We start from the raw sequence: 23,474 nt of genomic DNA, 5'->3' as shown, positions 1-23,474 counted from the left end.
CACCATCACCTGGCCACCAACATGCACACCAGTCCCTACACCAACACCCACCATGCCAGTATCAACACCAACTTTTTGAAGTAAGAATAAAGTTCAAAATATTAAACTGATCTGCAATTAGAAGTATAATTTAGAGCCGGGCGGTGGTGGCGCTCGCCTTTAACCCCAGCACTCAGGAGGCAGAACCAGGCAGATCTCTGTGAGTTCCAGGCCAGCCTAGTCTACAGTGCAAGATCCAGGAAAGGCACCAAGACTACATGAAGAAACCCTGTCTCAAAAAAACCGAAACAAAACAAACAAGCAAAAAAGTATAATTTAGCTTAAATATGTATGTTTTGAAATGAGATGATGAATTCATTTAAAAACTATACGCTAAAAATAGAGAAGATAGTAAAGCAGGCTGCTAGGAAGGGGAATAATTAATAATTGGGGGAATAATAATTAATTGGGAAAGAGGAGGGAGGTACAGAAGAAGAGAGAGAGAAGACTGATACACAATACTAAGGATGTTTGGGGGGAAAAACAGAGGGAAACCTATTATTCTATAAGTTTACATAAAAATGGAGTTACTCCACATGAAGAGTATAATCCCCCAGCAAGAGCCACAGACTAATAAAAACCCTATTGACCGACAAGGGACAGATAGATCCCTTCAAGTTGTTGGTCAAGGGAGTCCAAGAGACACCCAAAACGATATAGGCTATTGCCACCGCTCTAGGCTGTTGAAGAAAAGACCCTACTGTTGAAGACACGACCGGCTTCCACCACAGGACTTGGACAGATGAAGCTGGTGCTGTCCCAGAGGGCTCCTCCCTGAAGGATAACTCTCGTAGTAGTAGAGGGTGCGTTATCAGCAATACTACATGGCTGTAGTTCTGAAAAACACAGCAATGATCATCCCAGCAGGCTAGCCCCAAGAGTTCCAGAATGACACTTACATCTTGGGGGATAACTATCAGTTCTCTAATTAAGTTTACAGCCCATTCAATAGGATGGAATTCATGCCTGGAACTGTTCCCTGATCCACAGATCCAAGGAGAGAACCTGCTCCTGCCATGTTGCCAAATTAATATCGTTTTCAGCTTCCTTCTAAATACTTGTATTTGTGCCCGTAGATGGGTCAGTTCTCATCTTTCACCAAGGGAAGGTTTTTGCAGCAGACAGATGCTATTCCAGAGTTCCCCAAGGGATCGAAAGGAAGAGAGTAGGAGAAGGTGGAGTGCCTGCTTCCGAATGAGACGTCTATAACACAACCACTATACCTAAGGCTCAGGGAATATCAGTGGGCAAGCCGGAAGAAAGATTGCAGGAGCCAGAGGACTGGGTGAGCTGCTGTGAGACAGTGTCTTCTGGGAGCAACACCCACAAGCATTCAACAGTATGGTTACCTGTGTGTATGTGCACATATATAAATATATACATGCTGGAATCCTATTTTTCTGTGTATCTTGATCGATATTTTTCTTCCGACAGATCTTCAAGTTCATGAATTCTCGATTATGCTAATCTAATATTTATCTTGTTATTCACATTTGCTATATGGAAGACTTCCCAGCCTGTTAAACAAATCAATTTACAGTCTGTCTATTTTCTCGTTTAGCCCCCTGTAGGTCTTTAGTCTGCTGTTTTTCATAGACTTGCATCCTGCATGAGGCGATCTATGTTAGTGTCTGTCAGACCACGATCAAGAGGGCACAGGTATTCTGAGGTCTAAGGTGGTGTTTTCCTTTAAGGAGTAGTTAATTGTGTTCTGTGAAGGCAGCCAAAGGAACAGAAAATCTTGAATCATAGGAATCCCCTTCCAGGAATTTCCAGAAAATTTTTCAATTAGACATCTATGAAGGTCAAATTTTTCACTTCCAATGAAGTTTTTAGAAAAACCCTGACACTAAATTCTCAAGGGGAAAAATGGATTGCTATAAACTTACAACAAAAATATTGTGTCAAATAATCTTTTAAATATCAGAATATCAGTGGATTTTGGTATTTCGATTATTTTTAATTCTTCTTGCATGTGTGTCTCAGATTCTTTTATTTTTTAACTGAGAATCCCTTTATTAAAAAAAATATTTAAAGACTCAGTAACAATGCTAAGGAGGAAGCAGGATGCATTTCAGAGGCGCATGTGCTAAGGAGTAAGTTTAGTCTAGCGGAACCCTAGATAAATTGTCCCACAGATCTTTTATTTTGATTCATTAGTTAACTCATTACCTGTCTGAAACTCTCAAGCCCAAGTTCTGAGTATGTGCTGCCCTGCCCAGCTGATTCCCTGTAAGTCTTTGTGTCTGGTGTCAGTGACAGCCCCAGTGCACACGACAATGGGATTCCCACACAGGAGGGGCAGTGCTGATAAAGCGATTGGGAATGAATTGTATAGCTAGCAGTCTAAGCAGGACATGTAATCATGATAGAGAAACACCCAAGTTATCAAGCAGGTGACATTAATAAGAAGGGCAGAGTCATCCACGACTGACCGGGAGGAAGCTATAGAACCAAGGCTGCCAAGCTCTCTAGCTGCTGATGAGGTCACAGGGGAAAACCTCAAAGAGGAAGAAAGAGTCTGTGTGAGAGCACAGAATTCAGATGTTCTTCAGAAGCCTGCCAGCAGCAGCTTTCCGCAGGAGGAAAAACCAAGGCAAAGGGTCTAGAACACAGCTCCAGAAATCAAGAAGACGGGATTGAGAGAAGAGTTTCAGATGTGTGACATCAAGGGTGGGGTGGAGACACCTGAGCAAACAGCGTAAAAAAAATGAACTTTACCAGCCAGGGCCCTGAGAGATTTCTTTTCCAAGTCAGAATTTCTAGAACCTCATTCCATGTCCAGACGAACACCTTTTCCAATTGCCAATACTGTCCTAGAATCTTTCTTTCTAGTAGAAATGGTAGGACTCCAGGTAAATCTTAGCTTGTGTCACACCTTGAAGATAGAATACTTCATGACCACACCCTGGACGTGGTTCCAAATGAATCACCCTCATGAAACATTTTGTTTCCAAAAGCTTCACCATTGTTTGCTCTTGGCTGTGTTATTTTTGGTTTCGATTTTTCCTGCCATTTTTTTTTTTTAAAATAATGAGCACATATTCTTGTAAAAGCCATCCGTTCAAGGAAAAGCCATCGTATGATAACGATGTCAGAACTGTTCTAGAATGTTCCAGAGCCATGGTTCATTAATTTGTTCCAAGAACATCTGATGGCATGCATGATAAGCCTGGATTGCCTTTTAGTGTACTGTACAATGTTTTCTTTTTATTCTGATCATCAAAAAGGATTATGTGGTTTCTTCTTTAAGTTCAGTATTTCATAACAAGCAAGGTTTCTACAGAGTAAGGCCCTATCTTTAAAGTAAAAAAAAATAAAAATTAAAAACCACAAAAACAAAAAACCCATTGCATTAAGTGGACATGAACTTGGGCGTACTCTGCAAACTTTTACCAAATATAGTCTCAATTTTGCATTGTGAGAAATGTTTTTCACTATTTGAACCTTTGCTTTAGTTTTGAACATACTAGAAAAATCTCCAGACGTGCGGGGCTGTTGCCAAATACAGTAGAAAAGGTGGATGACCCCCCCAAGAAATGACTCACTAGTCTCATGAAGAAGCAAGCTCTTCGTTAGACTTAACCCAGACAGACATCTAGGTAAGAAGACTAGGAGGGAGGCCTGTGTATGGATCCGTCCAGTCCATCAAGTGCTCTTGCTAGCTGCTACCCCGGAGGCTGGTTAACCTGTGTCTCCCAGGTTGGCTTTCAGAGTTGCTGAGACATGACATTGACATTTTTGAGGACCTATGGAAGCTTATATGAAAGTCAATAACAGATAACTATTGGTAGTTTGGACCACAGCTGTCATGCTATTCTTTATTTTAAACTCAAACTCTGAAAAGTTTTCTGAAGCAAAATGCTCTCTCCTGGTCACTGTCTTCGTGGGTCTTAGCATTTCAGTGGTGCCTTTTGTGGCTTGAACTCCAAATTCTCCTGCTGGGGTAACAGGTGGCCACCCATGCCACTGATGGGGTTGGGGACATTTCCAGGGCTAAGCCCTCTGTGTGTACTCAGTCACCATAATGTGCCCTGGGAACCCCAAGGATATCATAGTCAACAGCTGATGTCCTCAAGGGATAAATCTGATAAGAAATACAAATGTTTAGTTTCTTCTTATGATGAACAGAGATGCTTTGTCATTTTATTGTTTATCGAGTTACAAATACATAAAATAGAAAATGAAACTGTCCCGAGTGGAGGCCACTTCTCTCTGCCTACGTGTCGGCTATGGGGATTGGCCAAACTCTATAAAGGAGTTCCTTCAGTAGCCAAGGGGGGGTCAGTGGACTAGACAGCCATGGCACACAGTAAAACATCTCCTACGGAAGGTTCCAGAAGGATCCCTGAAGAATACCACATAAATGAAGATGTGGGCTTTGCTCTGCCACATCCACTGGTAAGAGATATCAGTGAAAACTCTGTTTTGTCCTCATTATTTATCTCCACAGGTGAACCTCTGAGTTAGCAACTCTGTCTCACCTTCTCCTGAACGAATGCGTAAAGAACTTTTGGACTTGGAGCTAGCGTACAAATAAGTGAGCCTCCCTGTTCTTCCACGTTGGTTCTTCTACATTCAGTCTTGTTTGTGCTCCTTACCTTCCTGACGTGGAAATGTCACGAAAGGAGAGCATGGGAAGTCTTTTAGCTTTATAGAGCAACAGTGTTTGCAGAGGGGAAGTGGGTTTGTGACAACCCCCTTTTCAAAGGCTGCAATCAAATGGCCCAAGTCGGGACTTTCCCCTCCTCTCCTGAACTACATCAAATGAACAGAGTCTGTGTTCCTCACTAATTTCATTGTATGAGATGACATATCAAGCAACCTTTGTTTAGAATTAACAATGCTGGTCGTTTGCTAAGCATAATTCAAGGGAGGGTCTAAACTACCTTGACTGCGCTTTGGTGCAAGTTTTAGCCTTGATGTGTAAAGTATGTGGGGGCGAAATACTCATCTTAAAACACCACATGTCCCAACCAGGTACGGTGGTGCACTACTATAATTCCAGCACCCGGGATGTAGAGGCAGGAGGATGGCCTCAAATTCCAGGCCAGACCGTCTTAAACAAAACAAACCCAATAACCTACTGAACAAAAACTACGTCACTAAATTTAACTGTAAATAATGCCACGCATACCAGTTTATCATCAACATTTTCATTATGAGAACTTACGGAGAACAGGATGGAGGCAAGGTAGTCCTTGCCTGCGCTCACCTAGTCCAACTAAGAACCGGAGTAAACAGCCGCTGAGTGACACTGGGAGGGACCCAGCCATGAGGAGCCTGGAGCCGGGAAGGCACGGATCTTGGGTCAGTGAGCTAGAGACTGGGATAAGATAAGGAAAACCAAGGTGGTTCCCCGGGCCGGCGAGGCACTGGAAACCTGCAGCGTTAAGGGTGGCTGCAAGCTTGTACCAGTTTGCCTTGTCTGGGGCTTTCTGGGCTTTTGGAGCGTGCACCCTGCGGGGCGCTCAGGAGGAGCATCCTGCGCAGCTCCCATCCAATCCACCGGCTTGCTGCCTGGAGGGCGGTACCACGGTGTAGCGCGCAGCACCCGCTCACCCCGTCGGCGGGCACCGTGCCTGGTACACTTGCAAGGAACGCCCTGGAGCCTGCATCCTTGAGTGCCCTGGCGTACCCAGTGTTGAGGTCCCGGTGTACCGGGTCACTATGTGAGTATTGGCCACCTCAGGATCTAGCGCAGGGGTTCTCAGTCTTCCTGATGCTGCAACTCTTTAACAAACAGTTCCTCACGCTATGGTGATTCCCAACCATAAAATTATTTTCGTTGCTACTTCTTAACTGTAATTTTGCTACTGTTATGAATTGTAATGTAAATGTCTAGTTTTTTTTTTTTTTACAATGGTCTTAGGCAACCCTTGAGAAAGTGTCTAGCGATGCTGCAGGGGGTCGGGACCCATGGTTGAGAAAGCCTGCTGGTGTAGCTGGAAGCCGCCTAAGGGAGGGGCAGCAGGACTGCGCAGTGGGTGTGGTTCAGAGTTCCGGAGTCCGTTTGGGGACCTGGCCCGTATGTCTGTGGGATTCATTGGCGACGTGTGATTGTAAATCTGAGATTTAGGAGATATCTTTATTTGAATTTCATTTTCATTTGAGGGTGGGGGCGAAAATAACCCGTGGTGGAGGAAGTAGACGCCACGCATACAGCAGCCCCTCCCCATCGACGGCTTCACTCTCCATGCGTTCTCCTTACCTGCAGCAGCCTAGGTACTAGCCCGATGATGCCGGTATTGGGGTGCTTATGTTCAAGCAAGTGGATACTTTGCTTGATACCCGCAAAGCACACGCACAGCATGTCTCAGCGGGAGTCTGAGAGCCCCCTCAACTGTTTCCTTTACGTGATGACCTGACCATTCTGGATTAAAGAAAGAAAACAGTCATATGTTGAGGTTGCTAAGATTTATGGTGAGAACAAATCCGTCGGAAACTGTGATGGGGAAAAAGACATTCATGGGTTAGGAAGATGGCTCAGTGGATGCCATGCACGCACAAGCACATGAATTCAATCCCCAGGAGCCACATTAAAAAAAAAACAAAAAACAAAAAACAAAAAACAGTGAGGTGGTGTGCACTTGAAATCAGTGGGTCCCTAGGGCCTTGCTGGTCAGCCAGCCTAACCAGCCAGGTTGGGCTCCTGGATAGATAGAGGGGCCCAGTCTCAAAAGTAAGGTAAACGACACACCTGAGGTTGTCTTCTCACACACACACACACACACACACACACACACACGCACACGCACACGCACGCGCACGCGCACGCGCACGCGCACGCACATGAAGGGACCACTGCTCGTGCTCACACACATACACACACATGTGCATACACAGACTCTAACCTAGTTCGGCTTACCCTATCTCAAACTGCGAAAGTCAGAGCAACATTCCCTGACTGCTACCTACTGAGGATGGAACAGGCCCTAAGTGTCCAGGAATATGCCAGACCCTGCAAGAGCTATGTTAGGAGCTCAATGCAGCTTTGATTCTGAAATTTGGAAATGTTTGTTGGAGCTGCAAATAAATTATACGCAAAAATAAGTGACAGATAAATTTTTTAATGTGTGACAGAGAGAACACTTCTCGGGTCATTGCAGAATATGAGAAATATATATGTGGAACTGAGTGAGGTGCCTAATTTACTGGTGACTTTAATGCCGTTTTTCTTCCATTCAAAGAATATACTTGAGAAGAAAGTATCAGGAAATAAGTGACTCGGGGTAAAAGGTATAAAAGCCATGGGATTCATGGAGAGGAGACTGGTATAGGATGGAGTAATGAGGAAGGTTTGGGTAGAATCTTGAGGTGGGTTTGGAAAGGTGTGAGTGGAAAAGAGAAAGGTTCATGGGCCTCTGCCCATGCACCTGTCAGGGGGCAACACCTGGCTGGTGTTTCTTGGCACCAATGGAGCTAAAGGCAAGACAGACCATCCACAGGGAAGCCTGTGCTGCTTTAAGTGACCTCCAGGAGCAATTCCAACAAAATGGTTTTGTTTTCTTTTCAAGGAGGAGCTGCCCCATACATTCAGCGCCTGGAACGACATTGCCAGAAATCTTCCTCCACTGATCGAGAGTGGGCGGCTTCGGGAAGAAGTTGAGAAGGTTTGAAAACCCGTGTAATCGCCTTCCTGTGTACTTTCTTCATGGTTTAATTTTGGTTTTAAAACCTACAACCTGGCCGGGCGGTGGTGGCGCACGTCTTTAATCCCAGCACTCGGGAGGCAGAGCCAGGCGGATCTCTGTGAGTTCGAGGCCAGCCTGGACTACCAAGTGAGTTCCAGGAAAGGCGCAAAGCTACACAGAGAAACCCTGTCTCGAAAAACCAAAAAAAAAAAAACAAAACAACAACAAAAAAAACCTACAACCTTCCCAGGGTTGATGTTAGTCAAATTTCTCCATCTGTTCTCAGCTGCCAACGCTCGACATTGACGAGCTGAAAGGGCACAGGTTGCAACGCTTGGCACATTTGGCTCTGGGGTACATCACCATGGCGTATGTGTGGAACCGAGGGGACGGTGACATTCGAAAGGTTTGGAGGTTTCTCTTCTCTTCTCTTCTCTTCTCTTCTCTTCTCTTCTCTTCTCTTCTCTTCTCTTTCTTTCTGTCTATCTTTCTCTCTCTTTTTTTGGATATTTCTCATGTTAGGTTTTCATTAACATGAAAATGAATTCCAGCTTATATTAAATGTAAAAACTTGCCGGGCGGTGGTGGCGCACGCCTTTAATCCCAGCACTCGGGAGGCAGAGCCAGGCGGATCTCTGTGAGTTCAAGGCCAGCCTGGTCTCCAAAGCGAGTTCCAGGAAAGGCGCAAAGCTACACAGAGAAACCCTGTCTCGAAAAACCAAAAAAAAAAAAAAGTAAAAACTTTTGAGGGCTTCGAACACAGCTCAGTTGTAGAGATCTTGCTGGCGTGTGGATGGCCCTAGGTTTGAACCCTAGTACTGCAAAGAGTTAAATATTAGAACTGTATTATTATCATTGCTATTTGTGACACTGGGGAATTGGTGCTTCCCAACCCTAGGGTTGAGCCCAGGACTAGTGCATGTTAGGCTCCACTGGGTTACATTTTAAAAGTTTGCATGTAGAGGCCATCATGGTCTTGGCATCATTAAAAACAACAACAACAAAAATCCCACAAAACATGTTTATTCAACTCAGTTGGGAAGTCAGAATTATGACAGAAAGGTGAAGTGAAACACGTTTTAATTGATCGCGACCCTGTTGGATTTTTAAATTCTGGTGATAAAAATATACAGCAACTTCTTCTAAGTAAGGGATTTGTTTCAAAGTGAAAAATAAATGAGCAAAATGTAAGGCAATATTCTGACTTTCTTCGCTTCTGTAAAGCTGGCTGTAGTAAGTGTTAGGATACTCCTTCTGCTTTTCCCAAGCCAGCTCAAATTATTTGACGAAAGGCTTCCCTGTTCCCCTCTGGTCCTGGGTCTGTAAACCTCTGATGAAGAAAACGTATTTCCTTTTGAAACATGTCTGGCTAGCTGCAGCTGAAGTGTTTCAGTGTCCACAGTGCACAGCATACATAGTGGGATTTGATGAACAGTGCTCCTGGTTTTACTCTCTTGGTTAAACCCACCCACGAGTATATTGAGCTAACCTGGAGCCATTATAACACTCATAATTTCTCAAAACTGTGGCATCGGCTGACTGTCACTCCATCTGTGTGTTATGGTGCTGATTTGATACTGTTAGAGTGGCCTTTGGTCCCTTACCTTTCCCCTGTGTTATATATACACACCCCAGCTGTGACCCACGATGACAGCGGTTGCCTTAATCACTGCATGGGACCCTTTAGTTCTAAGTCACATGATGTTAAGCCAGGCAGATGCAGAACACAGTGCTAGCTGTATCCTTAATAAAACCACTGGGAGGATTCGGCCTGGACACCAGGGAACTAAGAGTCTGCAAGGCGTGTGTACTACTCACCCACAGGGAAAGCTAGTTTTCCACTTCACCAATGAAGTACCGCACAAAGCACCTTAAGGGAGAGAAGAAGTATTTATTTTAGTTCACAGCTTCGGAGGCTTCAGTCCATAGTCACTTGGCCTCCTGTGGTGGGAGCATGAGGATGGTGGCCAGAGAGTGGAGACAGAGACTTCTGTGCCGTAGGCTTCCTGCTCTTCCCCTGGTACTCCACCTAATGCTAGACCACACAGCTTGTGGGCTGCTGCTGTTGTTTTGTGTACTGAGACAGTCTCACCGTGAAGCACTAATCTGGAACTCACTCTGTGTCCTGGGCTGGCCTTGAACTCTCAATTCTCCTGCATCATCCTGCCAAGTAGTGGGATAGCATGCCTGCATCAGTATGCCTGGTACCAGTGCCAGGGACAGTGGAGTTTACTGAAAACAAAACAAACATACAACACACACACACACACACACACACACACACACACACACACACTGAGAGACAGAGAGAGAGAGAGAGGAGCGCTGTTTAGGAGTGTTTCCTGCTTCAGTGTGTTCAATCTGCCTGTGCTTCTCACGTGAGTCACATTCCTTGTCCTTAACAAAGCCAAGCAATCCAGAGACAACTGAGTTTCCCTTTTTTTGCTGCCACTAGTAAACATGATGTCTCGTGGGATGGATGGGTGAAGGACAGAGTGAAAACAACCCAGGGTTATTAGAAAAGAAAACCTTTGGGCTCCTTAGCTTTTCTTCCTGTCTGCGGTCAAATTATGCCCACAACAACCTGCATCCCAAACAGGAACACTAAACAATCGCCAGGGTGACGTTAGGAAATGTGAGAGGGGAAAATTACACACTGGCTTCCAAGTGCTGTCTGTGATCCAGGACAGGTTTTGACAGTGAGATGAGAAGAAAAGGTAAAGGCGTATCAGGGGCTCAAGATGAGCAGTGTGTTTCAATCAGGTGCTGCCCGGAAATATCGCTGTTCCCTACTGCAAGCTCTCCGAGAAGCTGGGCCTGCCTCCGATCCTGTCTTACGCAGACTGCGTCCTGGCAAACTGGAAGAAAAAGGATCCCAATGGGTATGTAACTGGGAGCAAGCAGAACGGGGCTTGGAATGCATGCTATTCGTTCAGGATATGTGTTCCTTAATTTGGGGCAGAACGGCTTCTGTGGTTGGGTATGGTTTCTTAGACTGTTGTGTCTGCAATGACAAATGTATTATATGCTCATGAGAGAAGCATCTGGATACATATGGGAACAACCCAGAGGGCCTTCAGGTACAATCTGACTATTGTGTACATGCCTCACACAGCCACTACCCAATAGCTATAGAAGTATGTCTGTCGCCTCAGAAAATGCCTTCATGTTTCTCCTTCTTCAATTCCTTCCTCTGCATCAAGAAAATACTTTCTAAATAGTGTTTATTGGTTTGGGGTCTAGCAAGATGGTAAAGGGACTTGGACAGCCTTGTCAGTCCAAGTTTAACTTCTGGGACCCAAGTAAAGGAAGTAAGGAATCGACTCCACAAACTGTTCCTCTGACCTCTACATGTGCACTATAACACAGAGAAGTCATGCACACAGAGAAGAATGATAAATACGCTTTTGAATTGAGTTGGTTTTGCATTAAAAAGTTAGTTGGTAATTGAGATGCTTTGATCCATGTTGTTGGTTTTGTTTCATTTGTTTTGGTTTTTTGACAGTGTCTTGCCGCGTAACCCAAAGTGGCCTTAAATTTGTTGTCCCCCTGAATCAGTCTCCTGAACTCTGGGATCTCAAGTGTGTAGCATGGCACCCGGAGAGTTGTATTTCAGACCAATAAAACCTTTGTCTTAGTTAGGATTTCTATTGCTGTGATAAAACTCCATGACTAGGCCGGGCGGTGGTGGCACATGCCTTTAATCCCAGCACTCGGGAGGCAGAGCCAGGTGGATCTCTGTGAGTTCGAGGCCAGCCTGGGCTACCAAGTGAGTTCCAGGAAAAGGCGCAAAGCTACACAAAGAAACCCTGTCTCGAAAAACCAAAAAAAAAAAAAAAAAAAAAAAAAAAACCTCCATGACTAAGAGCAACTCGGGCAGGGAATATTTTATTTAATCTTCTAAGTCCATCCATCATCCAGGGAAGTCAGAGCAGGAACTCAGGGGAGGGATCTTGAGGCAGAAACTGGCGCAGAAGCCACGGAGGAACACTGCTTCCATCTTGCCCTCTGTGGCTTGTTCAGCCAACTTTCCTTCTAGCACCAGGACCACCAGCCCAGAGGCGACACCGCCCACACTGAGCGGGGCCCTCCCCCATCAGTCACCAATCGAGAAAAGCTTGCCCACAGGCCAATCTGGTGGTGGCATCTTCTCAAGTAGTGTTCCCTCTTCTGAAACCACTAGTGAGCACAGACATCAAATATGGACTTCTTAATGTGTGGTTTCCTTTCGTTAACCTATTTTTGAGATCCCACAAACTTAATTTCTTTCTTTCTTTCTTTCTTTCTTTCTTTCTTTCTTTCTTTCTTTCTTTCTTTCTGTTTGTTTTTTCGAGACAGGGTTTCTCTGTGTAGCTTTGGAGCCTGTCCTGGAACTCTCTCTGTAGATCAGGCTGGCCTTGAACTCACAGAGATCCACCTGGCTCTGCCTCCCAAGTGCTGGGATTAAAGACGTGCGCCACCACCACCTGGCCAAACTTAATTTCTAGACAGACAGTTACATTTAAGAGTAAACACATCCTCAGTGGAGGAAGCGGTAACCTGTGAGCTTTCGGGCCAGCCTGCTCAGAAGTCAGCTAGTGTTGGGACCTGCAGGAAGCAACAGGGCTAGCAGCCCCTGTGGCTACAAGCGTATATGTATGAGATGGAGTCGGCACATGGGAATGCCTCAAAATGGAAGAATTTGTTCTAGGGTGTACCTTTATAACAACAAATAATTCTGAGTGTGTGCTCTTTGATTTCTTAATGTTTAAGCCAGAGGTTCTCAACCTGTGGGTTGTGACCCCCCCCCCCCCCCCCCCGGGGTCACATGTCAGATATCCTGCCATATCGGATATTTACATTATGATTCACAACGGTAGCAAAATTACAGTTATGAAGTAGGAATTAAAGTAATTTTGTGGTGGTGGTGGGGGGTCACCACAACATGAGGAACTGTATTAAAGGGTCCCAGCAATAAGAAGTTTGAGAACCACTGGTAAGCAATCTTGAGAAATATAAAAACCATGTGTTTCCTTCATTAAACCTGAGCGTCAACACTAATGGATCATAGTGTATGAACCAATACTCAAATTCACCTGGTTTTATAACTGTTTCCTTTTTCTCTTCCAATTGGCACATTGTTTCGTGGCTGTTCTCCTAAGGCCCATGACATATGAGTAAGTATTTGGTTTTTATTTTATTCTAAGAATTACTTGCCATCTAAAGTGAATATAGGTTTATGGAAATATCCCAAATGATTGGATTTAAGAAGAAAGTAATTAAAATAATTATTTAAAAGGCAAATAATCCAGCTCTTAATTGTATCTATTGATACGACTGTGTCTATTTGGTATTTTAGCTACAGATTCTTGCAAAGCTGCTATTTGCATCTATGTGTATGAAATTAATATTGAACAGATACAAAAAGTGCATGCCTCTATGTGTATGTGACCCCATGACCTTTATGACTAGAAGTAGTTAATAATATCACCAAATAGTCTATGCCTGCTCTTTTTAACCCAATCATTACCATTTTTGATCTATGTTTTAAACTTAATTAAAAGTTTGGGGAACTAAAACATATGACACAGTGTAATCTCACCTAGATGAAGTTAGGCTAAATATATAGAAATAAATTTATAAAAAATAAAATGCTACGAGCACTACCCAAACAGAAGATTGAAAGGGGGGATCCAGAAGATGGGGGAGGGCTAGTGTTTATAGTGAGTATGAAGGTCTTGAGGCACAAACATTTTGGTGCATTATCAGGACAGGAGGCCTCTAGCTTGCACCACCATAAATAATGACAAACACAAATAATGCTGTGGGAAAGGGGAGGGAAAGAATGGTTCCATAGGCCTCTATTGATGACGGCTAAGAATTTCAACAGTATCTTTAAATTAAGAGCTTTTTAAAACAGGGTCTCACAGCAGACAAGCAGTGGTATGGCCAAGTTTTAGAACCCAGGAATCCTAAATACTTCAAAACTCATAGATACACAGATTCTGAAGCCAAGGTTTCAACTATGCCAAAACTTCAGTAGAAAAGAAAAATGGAATCTAGCCTATCTTGTGTGTGTGTGTGTGTGTGTGTGTGTGTGTGTGTGTGTGTGTGTATGTGTGTGATGGGGGTTAACTAGGGGGATGGATGGGCAGGGTTTGCTGGGAATAGAACTCAGGACTTTGAGCATATATTTATGACAATATGCATGCCTGTACAATTTATGGAAACTGACCTGTCATGGGGTTTCTAGGTCCATATTCTGGAATTAAATTCCAAGGGTGAGCATGGCCTTAATTACATATGATCTTTAGACAATGCACCCAATAAACCTGACTTTTAGTGTTCTCAAATATGTAGTAGAGAGAGTAGGTCATAGCATACCATTCTGGTACAATTATTTTTGAAATAAAAAAAGTATAAATAAAGATGCTGGGAAAGTATGTTGCTCTACAAATATGCTGTTAATTTTCCCGTATTGTTTGCCAACTGCTACTGGTTTTCTCAGGAACATGGACATTCTGTTCTCATTTCCTGGTGGGGACTGCGGTAAAGGCTTCTTCCTTGTCTCTCTATTGGTGGAAATCGCAGCTTCTCCTGCAATCCAAGTACGTCTGCTCTTTCTTAGCTGTTTCCTTCCCATTCACGTAAGCAGGGCAACCCCATAGCAACTAAATTACAATAGCATGGTTGACTTTACCCTGCTCATAAAATTGGAGGAAATACATCCTTTACTAAAAAAGAAATATTTTTCTTCTTTTAAAACATTTTATTCATTTTTATTTCATGTGCACTGGTGTTTTGCCTACATGTGTGTCTGTATGGGGGTGTCAGATCCTCTGGAACTGAAGTTACAGACAGTTGTGGGCTGTCATGTGGGTGCTGGGAATTGAACCTGGGTCCTCTGGAAAAGCAACCAGTGATCTTAACTGCTGAGCCATCTCTCCAGCCCCCAATATTTTTCTTTTGTACATCTCCTGAAATATAAAATCCAGGGGCCATGCATTTAGAATCAAATTTGAAATCTCAGCAAGAAATCAAACTCTTCAAAGGGATTTGTCATTAATATAGAGTGATGTAAATCCATTTTTTTTTCTGAAAGAGAAATGGAAAGAGAAATGCAGATGACTGGAGAGATGGATAAAGTGCTCCCTGTGCGAGCATGAGACCTGAGTCTCGTCTCCCGAGTCCGTATGAAAAAGCTGGGCATGTTGGGGTGCACTTGTCAGGCCCAGGTGGAGACAGGCAGATCTCCAGGGCTCTCTGGCCAGTCAGCCAGCAAGCCTAATTAGTGAGCCCCAGGCCAAGGAGAGGCCCTGTCTCATAAACAATGGAGCAGCCCTTAATGATTCTAGATGTTAATCTCACATGCCTCCACATAAGCACAAACAAGCACATGCGTGTGCACCCGCAGGTGTATACAACTTCATGTACGTCCACGTGCACACAGGAACTAGAAGTGGAAGCGTGAACTTGATCTGCGGAGTAAGATACGATTTATCCTGTGCCTATGTTTGCCGCCAGATCTCCCACACCTCTCATGTTTAAACTTTACTTCGAAGGCAGTCCCCACTGTGTGCAGTGCAGTGCAGCGTCAAGACCATCAAGCACTGGGAAAGGCATTGGGTGACATAGCCACCAGTCTGGAGGCTGCCAAGGACTATTTTAAGAGGATGCGTGGTAAGTGTTGTTGGCGGTACATATTCTGGGCTCACAGCCATCTGGTGTCTGAAGCAAAGAGGTGCTTAAAAAAGGAAGCGCAAGGTACCCGTTACTGAGTGTCTGTCCCTCTCCCCGCAGCATTACGCTTTTGTGTGGTATATCTCAATATTTTCTCCTTCGGGAAAGGAAATCTAAAGTCAAAGAGATAAGCTTATGCCCCTGGTAGTAAACAAGGAACCCAGAATTCCAAGCGGGGGCTTTTTAACCACAGAGGAACTTCCTTGCCTGACACTAAAATCCACGAAGAAGCCTCTTGAATGCAAAGGCAACTTAAGTGTTGAAAAACCTAGACTCTGGTCTGAGTTAACTCTGCTTCTTCACAAATTCACTGTGGGGTATCAGAGAAAAGAATTGTTCCAAAATCGAAGTAGAAAAAGTAGAGACTCTACAAAACCCAGGAAGTGTAAAAGAGTACTTTGGGAAGGAAATCAGCCTTCCTGGCTCCATTTAACAAGTGGAATTTTGTTTGTGAGTTTGAAGCTGCTGCTGATTGCCTATTGAGGGAGAAAACCCTTCTAATCAAAGGTTAGTAAGCTTTAGGAAGACCCATGAACGGATCCCATGGGGCTACCTCATGCGTGCGTGCATGCGTGCATGCGTGAGTGTGTGTGTGTGTGTGTGTGTGTGTGTGTGTGTGTGTGTGTGTGTGTGTGTGTGTGTGTGTGTATGCACCGCTGGTGATGGTGCCCAGAGCTCACAGATGCTAAGAAAGCACACCACCACTGAGTTACCTGCCCAGTCCTGGTTGGTTTTGCAAGCATTGCGTCCAATGTGTCAGGAAGCACATGGAGTGGTTCTGGGTAATGCTGACAGTGTCATTTGGACGACAGTGTCTTGTAGATGAGGATAGTTAGTCCCTTAGCAGACCCAATATGGGGTACAGGGAAGGCGATGAGTAGACTTCTCCAGGAGAGGACAGAGAAAAGAGGTGCCTGACCACAGAGACTCTGTAGGTCTGCCTGACATCTTTATTGTAGTCTGAGTTGAAATCCAGATAGTCGTTCACAGTTTGTTGAATTCGTTGTCTACCTCTGACGCTGCTTAGTAAATACTTCCATCTTTTCACAGACTTTGTGGATCCAGACCAGTTTTTCAATGTTCTGCGCATATATTTGTCTGGGTATGTAGTCTGAGGCTTGAGTTGGCTTTCTCAATTCATGTAAAGAACAGACTAGATCTCAGTTGCTGATCTCTACTATTCTTTGGCTTGAAATAATAATTCCTATGCTCACATCCACATCCATCTTGCCTAGAAAGCAGAGGCTGTGTTCTCTGGTGACTATCGGCCAGGGAATCCCTGGAACAGGGGTGGGAAAATGACTCAGAGAGAATGATCTGAACTAGGGTAAAGCAAGGTCCACTCAGGAAGCATGTCAAACTGTCTCAGAACTATGTTATGTATTATTTTCATGCATGAAAATGAGTGACAGAGGGTGTGTGGAAGAGCTACCTCTAGCATATGATTTTCTATCTGACAATTAATTCAAATTGTATTTCCTCTCTTTCTGGCCTAGTTGGAAAGGCAACCCCAAGCTGGCAGAGGGTCTGCTGTATGAGGGGGTCTGGGATACCCCAAAAAAGTTTTCAGGGGGCAGTGCAGGCCAGAGCAGCATCTTTCAGTGCCTCGACGTCCTTCTGGGAATAGAGCACAGCAGTGGTGAAGGTAGGTGGAAATGACAACGTGTGTTTTCTTTTCTGCTAACAGGACTGTATCTCAATTCAGGGTAAGGATCCTCCCTAAACAGCCTCTCTCCTGAACGAATCTGGTGCATTAGGGACTCTCACCCCATTTCACAGATGAGCGAAAGCTCCCACCCAGGTTCATCATTCTCTGCACTGAGTATTGACACACAGCCACAGCCAGTGTCTCACTGAAAATGAGACACATCTGTGAGCAGAAGCTGGGACGCAGGGACCTCAGTGACAGCAAAGGGCTGGCACTGCCCTGGTGTGCAACATCCTGCAGCCTGGCAGCCCAGAGCGAGGCTTGCACCGAGGACTGCATTTATGAAATGCTTTCTAGGAGTTTCAAGGGAAAGAGAGAAAGACCCTCCCACTTTTGTGTTTTCTTAAGCTTAGCAAACATAGACGTTTGTGCTGGGTGAAACTGACTTAAGATACATGTTTAAAAGGATCGCTTAAACCCTTCAGTTGGGCGTCGTGATTGGCCAAGGGCAGATGACACATTCCCTTTCTAGACCAACAATCTCTCAGAAGGATCCAAATCTGACAGAAAAGCAAGCAAGCAAGAGCCAGGTGTGACACTGCACATCCATAATCCCAGCACTCAGGATGCTGAAGCAGAAGTCTTGCAAAGTCAAAGCCATCCTCAGCTACGTGCATAGTGAGATCCTGTCCAGTAGAGTCAAATAAAGCAAGGAGAGAGGAAGTCATGGAGAGGGAGAGTAGAGAAGGGGAGCAAAAGAGGCAAAGAAGGCAGGGCAAAGCAAACAGAGGCAAAATATCTTTTTTTTTTTTTTTTTTTTTTGGTTTTTTTGAGACAGGGTTTCTCTGTGTAGCTTTGGAGCCTCTCCTGGATCTCACTCTGTAACCCAAGCTGGCCTCAAACTCACAGAGATCCGCCTGCTTCTGCCGCCCGAGTGCTGGGATTAAAGGCGTGCACCACCGCCACCCGGGTGGCAAAATATCTTATTAGGAACGTGTTACTTATTCTGTCTTCAGGACTACCGGGAATCTTCAGTAATAGCCGTTGCTACCAGCAAGTAGCAAGCTGTTCTGGGTGGCCTTCCTTCGAATCCTCCTCAGTGGCTGTAGACAGTGATCAGGCAGAGGGCCTCTGCCCTCCTTTCTCTCCTCTCTCCCCACCCCCTTACCTGTCTTTATCTTGCTGTAGGCTCTCCGGCAGAATTCCTCCAGGAAATGAGAGAGTACATGCCTCCAGCCCACCGCAACTTCCTGTGCTCCTTAGAGTCAGGTCCCTCAGTCCGTGAGTTTGTCCTTTCAAGAGGCGATGAAGACCTTCAGAAAGCATATAATAAGTGTGTGAACGGCCTGGTCTCTCTGAGAAAATTCCACCTTAACATAGTAAGGACATACATTGTGGATCCTGCAAAGAAGCAGCGCGGGGGTGCTTCCAAGTCGGAAGAATCCTCAAACGAGGAAAACAGAGGGACCGGGGGTACTGACGTCATGAATTTCTTGCAGAGTGTAAGGGATGCAACTGAGAGAGCCCTTCTGAGCAGTGCTTAGGGTAGCAAGATTGCATCCAACCTGTCATAGCTCATTAAATTAGACCCACTGAGTAAGAGTATTGAATGATTTACCAAGAAGGCATGATATAGATTTAAAAATCATCTGTACATCCTCTGTAGGAGAATAACAAAAGTGAACTAACTAATAATATTTAAAAATGATATAAGAAATATTGTAAGTTATATTGATGATTGGAATGTGACAATGAAACCACTAAATAAAAATTATTGTGAAGTGGAATAAATCTTGTGTCCTTTGTAGCTGTACTTAAAGATCCCTCCAAATGACTTTTACTTACCAGGGATGAGTCTTAAGCTTGCAAGATGTTACTACTACTGCACTTTTCCATTGTTACCTTTTCATTGGTCTGTATTCTCATTACACAGTAAGCTTAGGATGCCAGATGACCATTTACCAGTCTTAGCAAATATCTCTGGGATGGCCGGATGTGGGAATACCTTTATCAGGGCTAAGACAAGATCGCTTTTGTGATGGTTTGAATGAGGCATGCTCCCCCATAAGTTCACACTGAGCAAGCTGAACACTTGCTCCTTTTGGTGGCATGGTTTGGGGTGGTTATGGCCTTTAAGGGGTGCATCCTTGCTGTCTGAAGTGGACGTTGAAGGCCTGCAGCCTTGTCCGCTTGCAGTTCACATCCTCTGTTGTCGTGTGGTTAAATATGTGACCGGGCAGCTTCCTGCTTCACCTGCCTGCTGCAATGCCGTCCCAACTCTCATGGACACCTTCTCTGGAAGCGCAAGCCACAATGAACTGGTTTTTTGTTTTGTTTTGTTTTTGTTTTCCATAAATTGCTTCAGGTCATGGTATTGCATCACAGAAACAGAAAAGTTACTACTAAAGCTTCATAATACAAGGTCCCCTTAAAAAACTAGGTTACTGGCATTCATACTCTGACATGAGTTAATTTAATAGTGGGATCCTTGATAAGTTAAGAGGAATTGAAATGGGGACACAGTGGCTTGTGCCTGTAATCCCAGCATTCAGGTGACTGACACAGGAGGACCATGGAAGTTCAGGGGAAGACTGAACTACCTACTAAGTTCCAGGCCAGCCTGTATCCAAAAACCACAAAAATAAGTAAGTGAATAAATACAAATTAAAGCCACCTGAGCCAGATGTAATAGTGCACGCCTGCAATCCCTACATACAGGAGATAATGGATGTTCAAGGCCAGACAAGCTACCCAGTGAGTGCCAGGCCAGTCTAGGCTACAGAGTGAGACCATGTTTCAAAAACAAAACTAAAACTAAAATGAGCAAAACCCATGAATTCTGAGTCAAGCTTTTCTTTTCAAGATGACAAAGTCTGCTGTGGGATATTCTGTATAGCAAGTGTGTTGCTCTGATTGGTCAATGAATAAAACACTGATTGGCCAGTGACTAGGCAGGAAGTATAGGCGGGACTAACAGAGAGGAGAAAAGAAAGAACAGGAAGGCAGAGAGAGACACTGCCAGCCGCCACGATGAGAAACAGCATGTGAAGATGCCGGTAAGCCACGAGCCACATGGCAAGGTATAGATTTATAGAAATGGATTAATTTAAGCTGTAATAACAGTTAGCAAGAAGCCTGCCACGGCCATACAGTTGGTAAGCAATATAAGTCTCTGTGTTTACTTGGTTGGGTCTGAGCGGCTTGGGCCTGGCAGGTGAGAGAGATTTGCCCTGACTGTGGGCCAGGCAGGAAAACTCAAGCTACAAAAGTCAGTGCTCAGAAGGATGAAATAAGCTACTCAGGGCCACCATGACCAGTGGGAAGACATTTAGTTTCTCAGCTACACTCATCATTTCTTTTTTACTTGGAATATGTTAGGAAATCAACTTGGGGAAGTGGGAAATGAAGGAATTTCGATGATCTGAAATCACAGGAGGGGCAATTGGGAAAGCAGAAATCAAGGATGTAGCAAAAGATGCTGACAGTTCATAGTCCTTCCTTATACCTGTCACTGCTGAATGCTTCACACGCATCAATCCCCCACTCCTCACAATAAAAGGACATTTCCAGTTGCCTTTTCCTTAGGGAAAATGACACTTAATAGAGTCCAGTATTTCCAAAAGCTATGGCAAAGTCAACATCCGAGTCTAGAATTTTCAGACCATTACATTGCAATGCTCACTGTGCTAAAAGATTTTCATAAAGAAACTCTGATCCTTTTGGCTTTTGCCAATACTAGGGCTGGTTATGTAGCTTCATGATTTTGTGCCTGCCCACCATATACAAAGCACTGGGACAGTCTCCAACATGCCCTGCACGGTAATCAAGTATGAATGCTTAGTTGTAAGAGTTCTCCAAAGTCCCCAACTCATACGTGATCTTTTTTTTTTTTTTTTTTTTTTTTTTGGTTTTTCGAGACAGGGTTTCTCTGTGTAGCTTTGCGCCTCTCCTGGAACTCACTTGGTAGCCCAGGCTGGCCTCGAACTCACAGAGATCCGCCTGGCTCTGCCTCCCGAGTGCTGGGATTAAAGGCGTGCGCCACCACCGCCCGGCCAGTGATCTTTTTAAAGTATATCCTAGTAACAGAACAGTAAAGGTTAGGAAATAAGGCCTATTTAAGTGCAGAACTATGGCCCAGCAGTTTCAAACTGGGGGCTCAGAGGCAAGTTCCTGACCTTGCAAGGCCCCCTGTACTTCCAGCTGCTGCACCTCTGCTGTGGGGACCACACCCAGGGAGCTAAGTCTACAGAATGCGGAGATGGGAGCCTGGGAACGTGGTGGTCAACATCACACATGAAGTGAAGGATTTTACAGTTGGAAACTTGCCAAGCAAAGAATCATTGCTGGTGTCTGCAGAATTTTAAGTGATCCTGTCAGTGGGATAGATAGGTAAACTGTAACAGCATAGAGAGTCCAACCTAAGGTGAAGATACATCGCCAATTAGAGCATCCTTCTGTCTTGGAATTTAGAGAATGAAACATTCTCTAAAATGTAGCTTGGCGCTTCCTCTACCAGGTGATCATAATAGTCTTTTGTATTAGGGAAGAATAGAGTCCTAGGAACTAATATTTTATAATATCTTACAGATTGATTTATTTTCTGTGCTGTTGTGTGTGCCTGCATGAGTTTATGTGAATCACATGTACACAAGCGCCCATAGATGCAGAAGAGGGCATTGGATCCCCTGGGACTGATGTTCGGATGCCTGTGAGTGCTGGGAGACTGACCTGGGTCCTATGCAATAACAATAAGCACTCTTAGCCACTTAGACATCTCCCCAGGCCCATTTTCCTACCCTTAATGTAAACATCAGGATTTCAATCTTTGTGGACGCATTTCCAAGAGGAATGTCATCCAATGCACCACACTCCAGGTGGAACTCCTAACTGCATTTCCCAGAAAATACAAAGTGCACCAGGAATTGTATTTAATATTTGGTCCTGAGGCTGTAATGCTATAGCTGTTACTAGTTATGACATCACCACTTGATGATGAACACATCAGTAAGTTGATATTGGCAGGTTATGACACCCCTAATATTCTTTTCTGAATACAGCAAAAACCCAACACAGAAAGCAACCACTGGGTTATCAGAAGCACACATTATGAGATGCCATATCTGCATTTACTCTTTACAGGTCAAAATAAGCTAAACTTTAAACTCAGAGTATTGGTGAGTTTACTTCATTGAGGGAGATGTCTGCGAAGCTTCTAAAGAGAGCTCTTCACATGTCAAGGAACAGCAAGGCAGCTGTCCAGTACTAACCAAAAGGTGGACAGAATATTCTTTTGTTAAGGGAACGTCCACTGACCTGCAGCATCAGTAGGCACAGGTGTGACAATTAACCAGAAAATTCTCCGGAGGAAATATGAACATGTGTGCAGATCTGTTCAGCTTGGAAGATCTAGCCCTCAACTTAGCTCTTTTACAAAGTACTGGAAATGTAGTTGATGGAAAAAATCACCTTGGTATTCATTTTGAGGTTTGATTTTATGATAGAATCAAAAGAGAAATTTTAATTCCAGTGACTTAAAAAAAAAGAGTGAAGCCAGGTGGTGGTGGCGCAGGACTTTAATCCCAGCACTTGGGAGGCAGAGGCAGGAGGATCTCTGAATTTGAGGCCAGCCTGGTCTACAGAGTTCCAAGACAACCAGCCAGGGCCATACAGAGAAACTCTGTCAAAAAAAAAAAAAGAGAGAGAGAGAGAAATCTTTCACCTCGAAGATCAAATTAGCAACTTGGGTGAGGAGATGAAAAATATGTGTGGTCATGCAGTTGCTGAGTACCAGACTATGATTTTGATGATGGAAACAGAAGTTAGTACACTTGTCTTCTTGGTCATTGTGTGAAAGATTGCTCCATCTCCACCATCATGGAGCAAGAGAGACATGTAGAATGATCATGAGTGGTCGGCTTCTCCTCAGTGGACCTCCATTCCTGACCTTTTGCCCTACTGTAGAGCCTGCCTGCACAGCAGCTTTGGGACACATGCCCCTTCAGCAATCCAGACGATTGTCATCCAAAATCAGCCCAACTGCTAACAACCATTTATGTTTTTTGAAAAATGGTGTTGATCCTGAAGGGAACATTTTCTTCTATCAAGTATAAATTCCACAAAAGGGTGAAATAATGAAATATAGAGAAAATCAGATCTTCCTAGTTCACACCAAACAATAGCTGCAGTATTTTTCTTTGATCCCTTTGGCATTTTCTAAGTCATACCTGGCATTCATCGATTTAATATCTGCATTTAGGACTGTAGGCTCAATAGGTAGCTTTCTGTTGCCTTAAACTTTATCTAACATATCTTCCTATCTTAGGAATGTTTCCAAAAGATAATTTTAACATCTGCATTTTAATTAGGGAACCAAGCACAGGAAATCTCAGCCCTTGTAATATTCAGAAGGAAAAGAAATGAGCAATAAACCTTTG

At 44.2% G+C, this 23,474-nt stretch overlaps 1 protein-coding gene across 3 annotated transcripts; it reads left to right on the top strand.

The window, feature by feature from the left end:
* Positions 1-5,584: 5,584 nt before the first annotated feature.
* On the top strand, positions 5,585-18,830 carry Ido1 (indoleamine 2,3-dioxygenase 1). 3 transcript variants are annotated; one of them, XM_052751853.1, is made up of 10 exons: positions 5,585-5,711; positions 7,557-7,652; positions 7,960-8,079; positions 10,437-10,555; positions 12,815-12,829; positions 14,161-14,260; positions 15,215-15,332; positions 16,443-16,494; positions 16,889-17,037; positions 18,229-18,830. In XM_052751853.1, exons 3-10 carry the CDS (start codon positions 8,038-8,040, stop codon positions 18,582-18,584), a joined length of 951 nt encoding a protein of 316 aa, XP_052607813.1. In that variant the 5' UTR covers positions 5,585-5,711; positions 7,557-7,652; positions 7,960-8,037; the 3' UTR covers positions 18,585-18,830. The 3 variants fall into 3 exon arrangements, with proteins under 3 accessions (XP_052607813.1, XP_052607814.1, XP_052607815.1); XM_052751854.1 differs by having other exon boundaries at positions 7,557-7,666; XM_052751855.1 differs by lacking the exons at positions 5,585-5,711; positions 7,557-7,652 and adding an exon at positions 7,689-7,820.
* Positions 18,831-23,474: the final 4,644 nt, after the last annotated feature.

Source organism: Peromyscus californicus, unplaced genomic scaffold (genome assembly GCF_007827085.1).
Source record: "Peromyscus californicus insignis strain IS unplaced genomic scaffold, ASM782708v3 Scaffold_23__1_contigs__length_62951481, whole genome shotgun sequence".
NCBI classification, from domain to species: domain Eukaryota; kingdom Metazoa; phylum Chordata; class Mammalia; order Rodentia; family Cricetidae; genus Peromyscus; species Peromyscus californicus.
The sequence above is the reverse complement of the archived record's forward strand: the minus strand, read 5'-3'. Positions and strand labels throughout refer to the sequence as shown.

Bases quoted from the DNA above. Each gene is read 5' to 3' on its own strand.
- Ido1 (XM_052751853.1), top strand. From the start codon at position 8,038: ATGGCGTATGTGTGGAACCGAGGGGACGGTGACATTCGAAAG. The intron at 14,261-15,214 runs GTACGTCTGCTC...TTTACTTCGAAG, and splicing joins CAGCTTCTCCTGCAATCCAA to GCAGTCCCCACTGTGTGCAG. The intron at 17,038-18,228 runs GTAGGTGGAAAT...ATCTTGCTGTAG, and splicing joins AGAGCACAGCAGTGGTGAAG to GCTCTCCGGCAGAATTCCTC.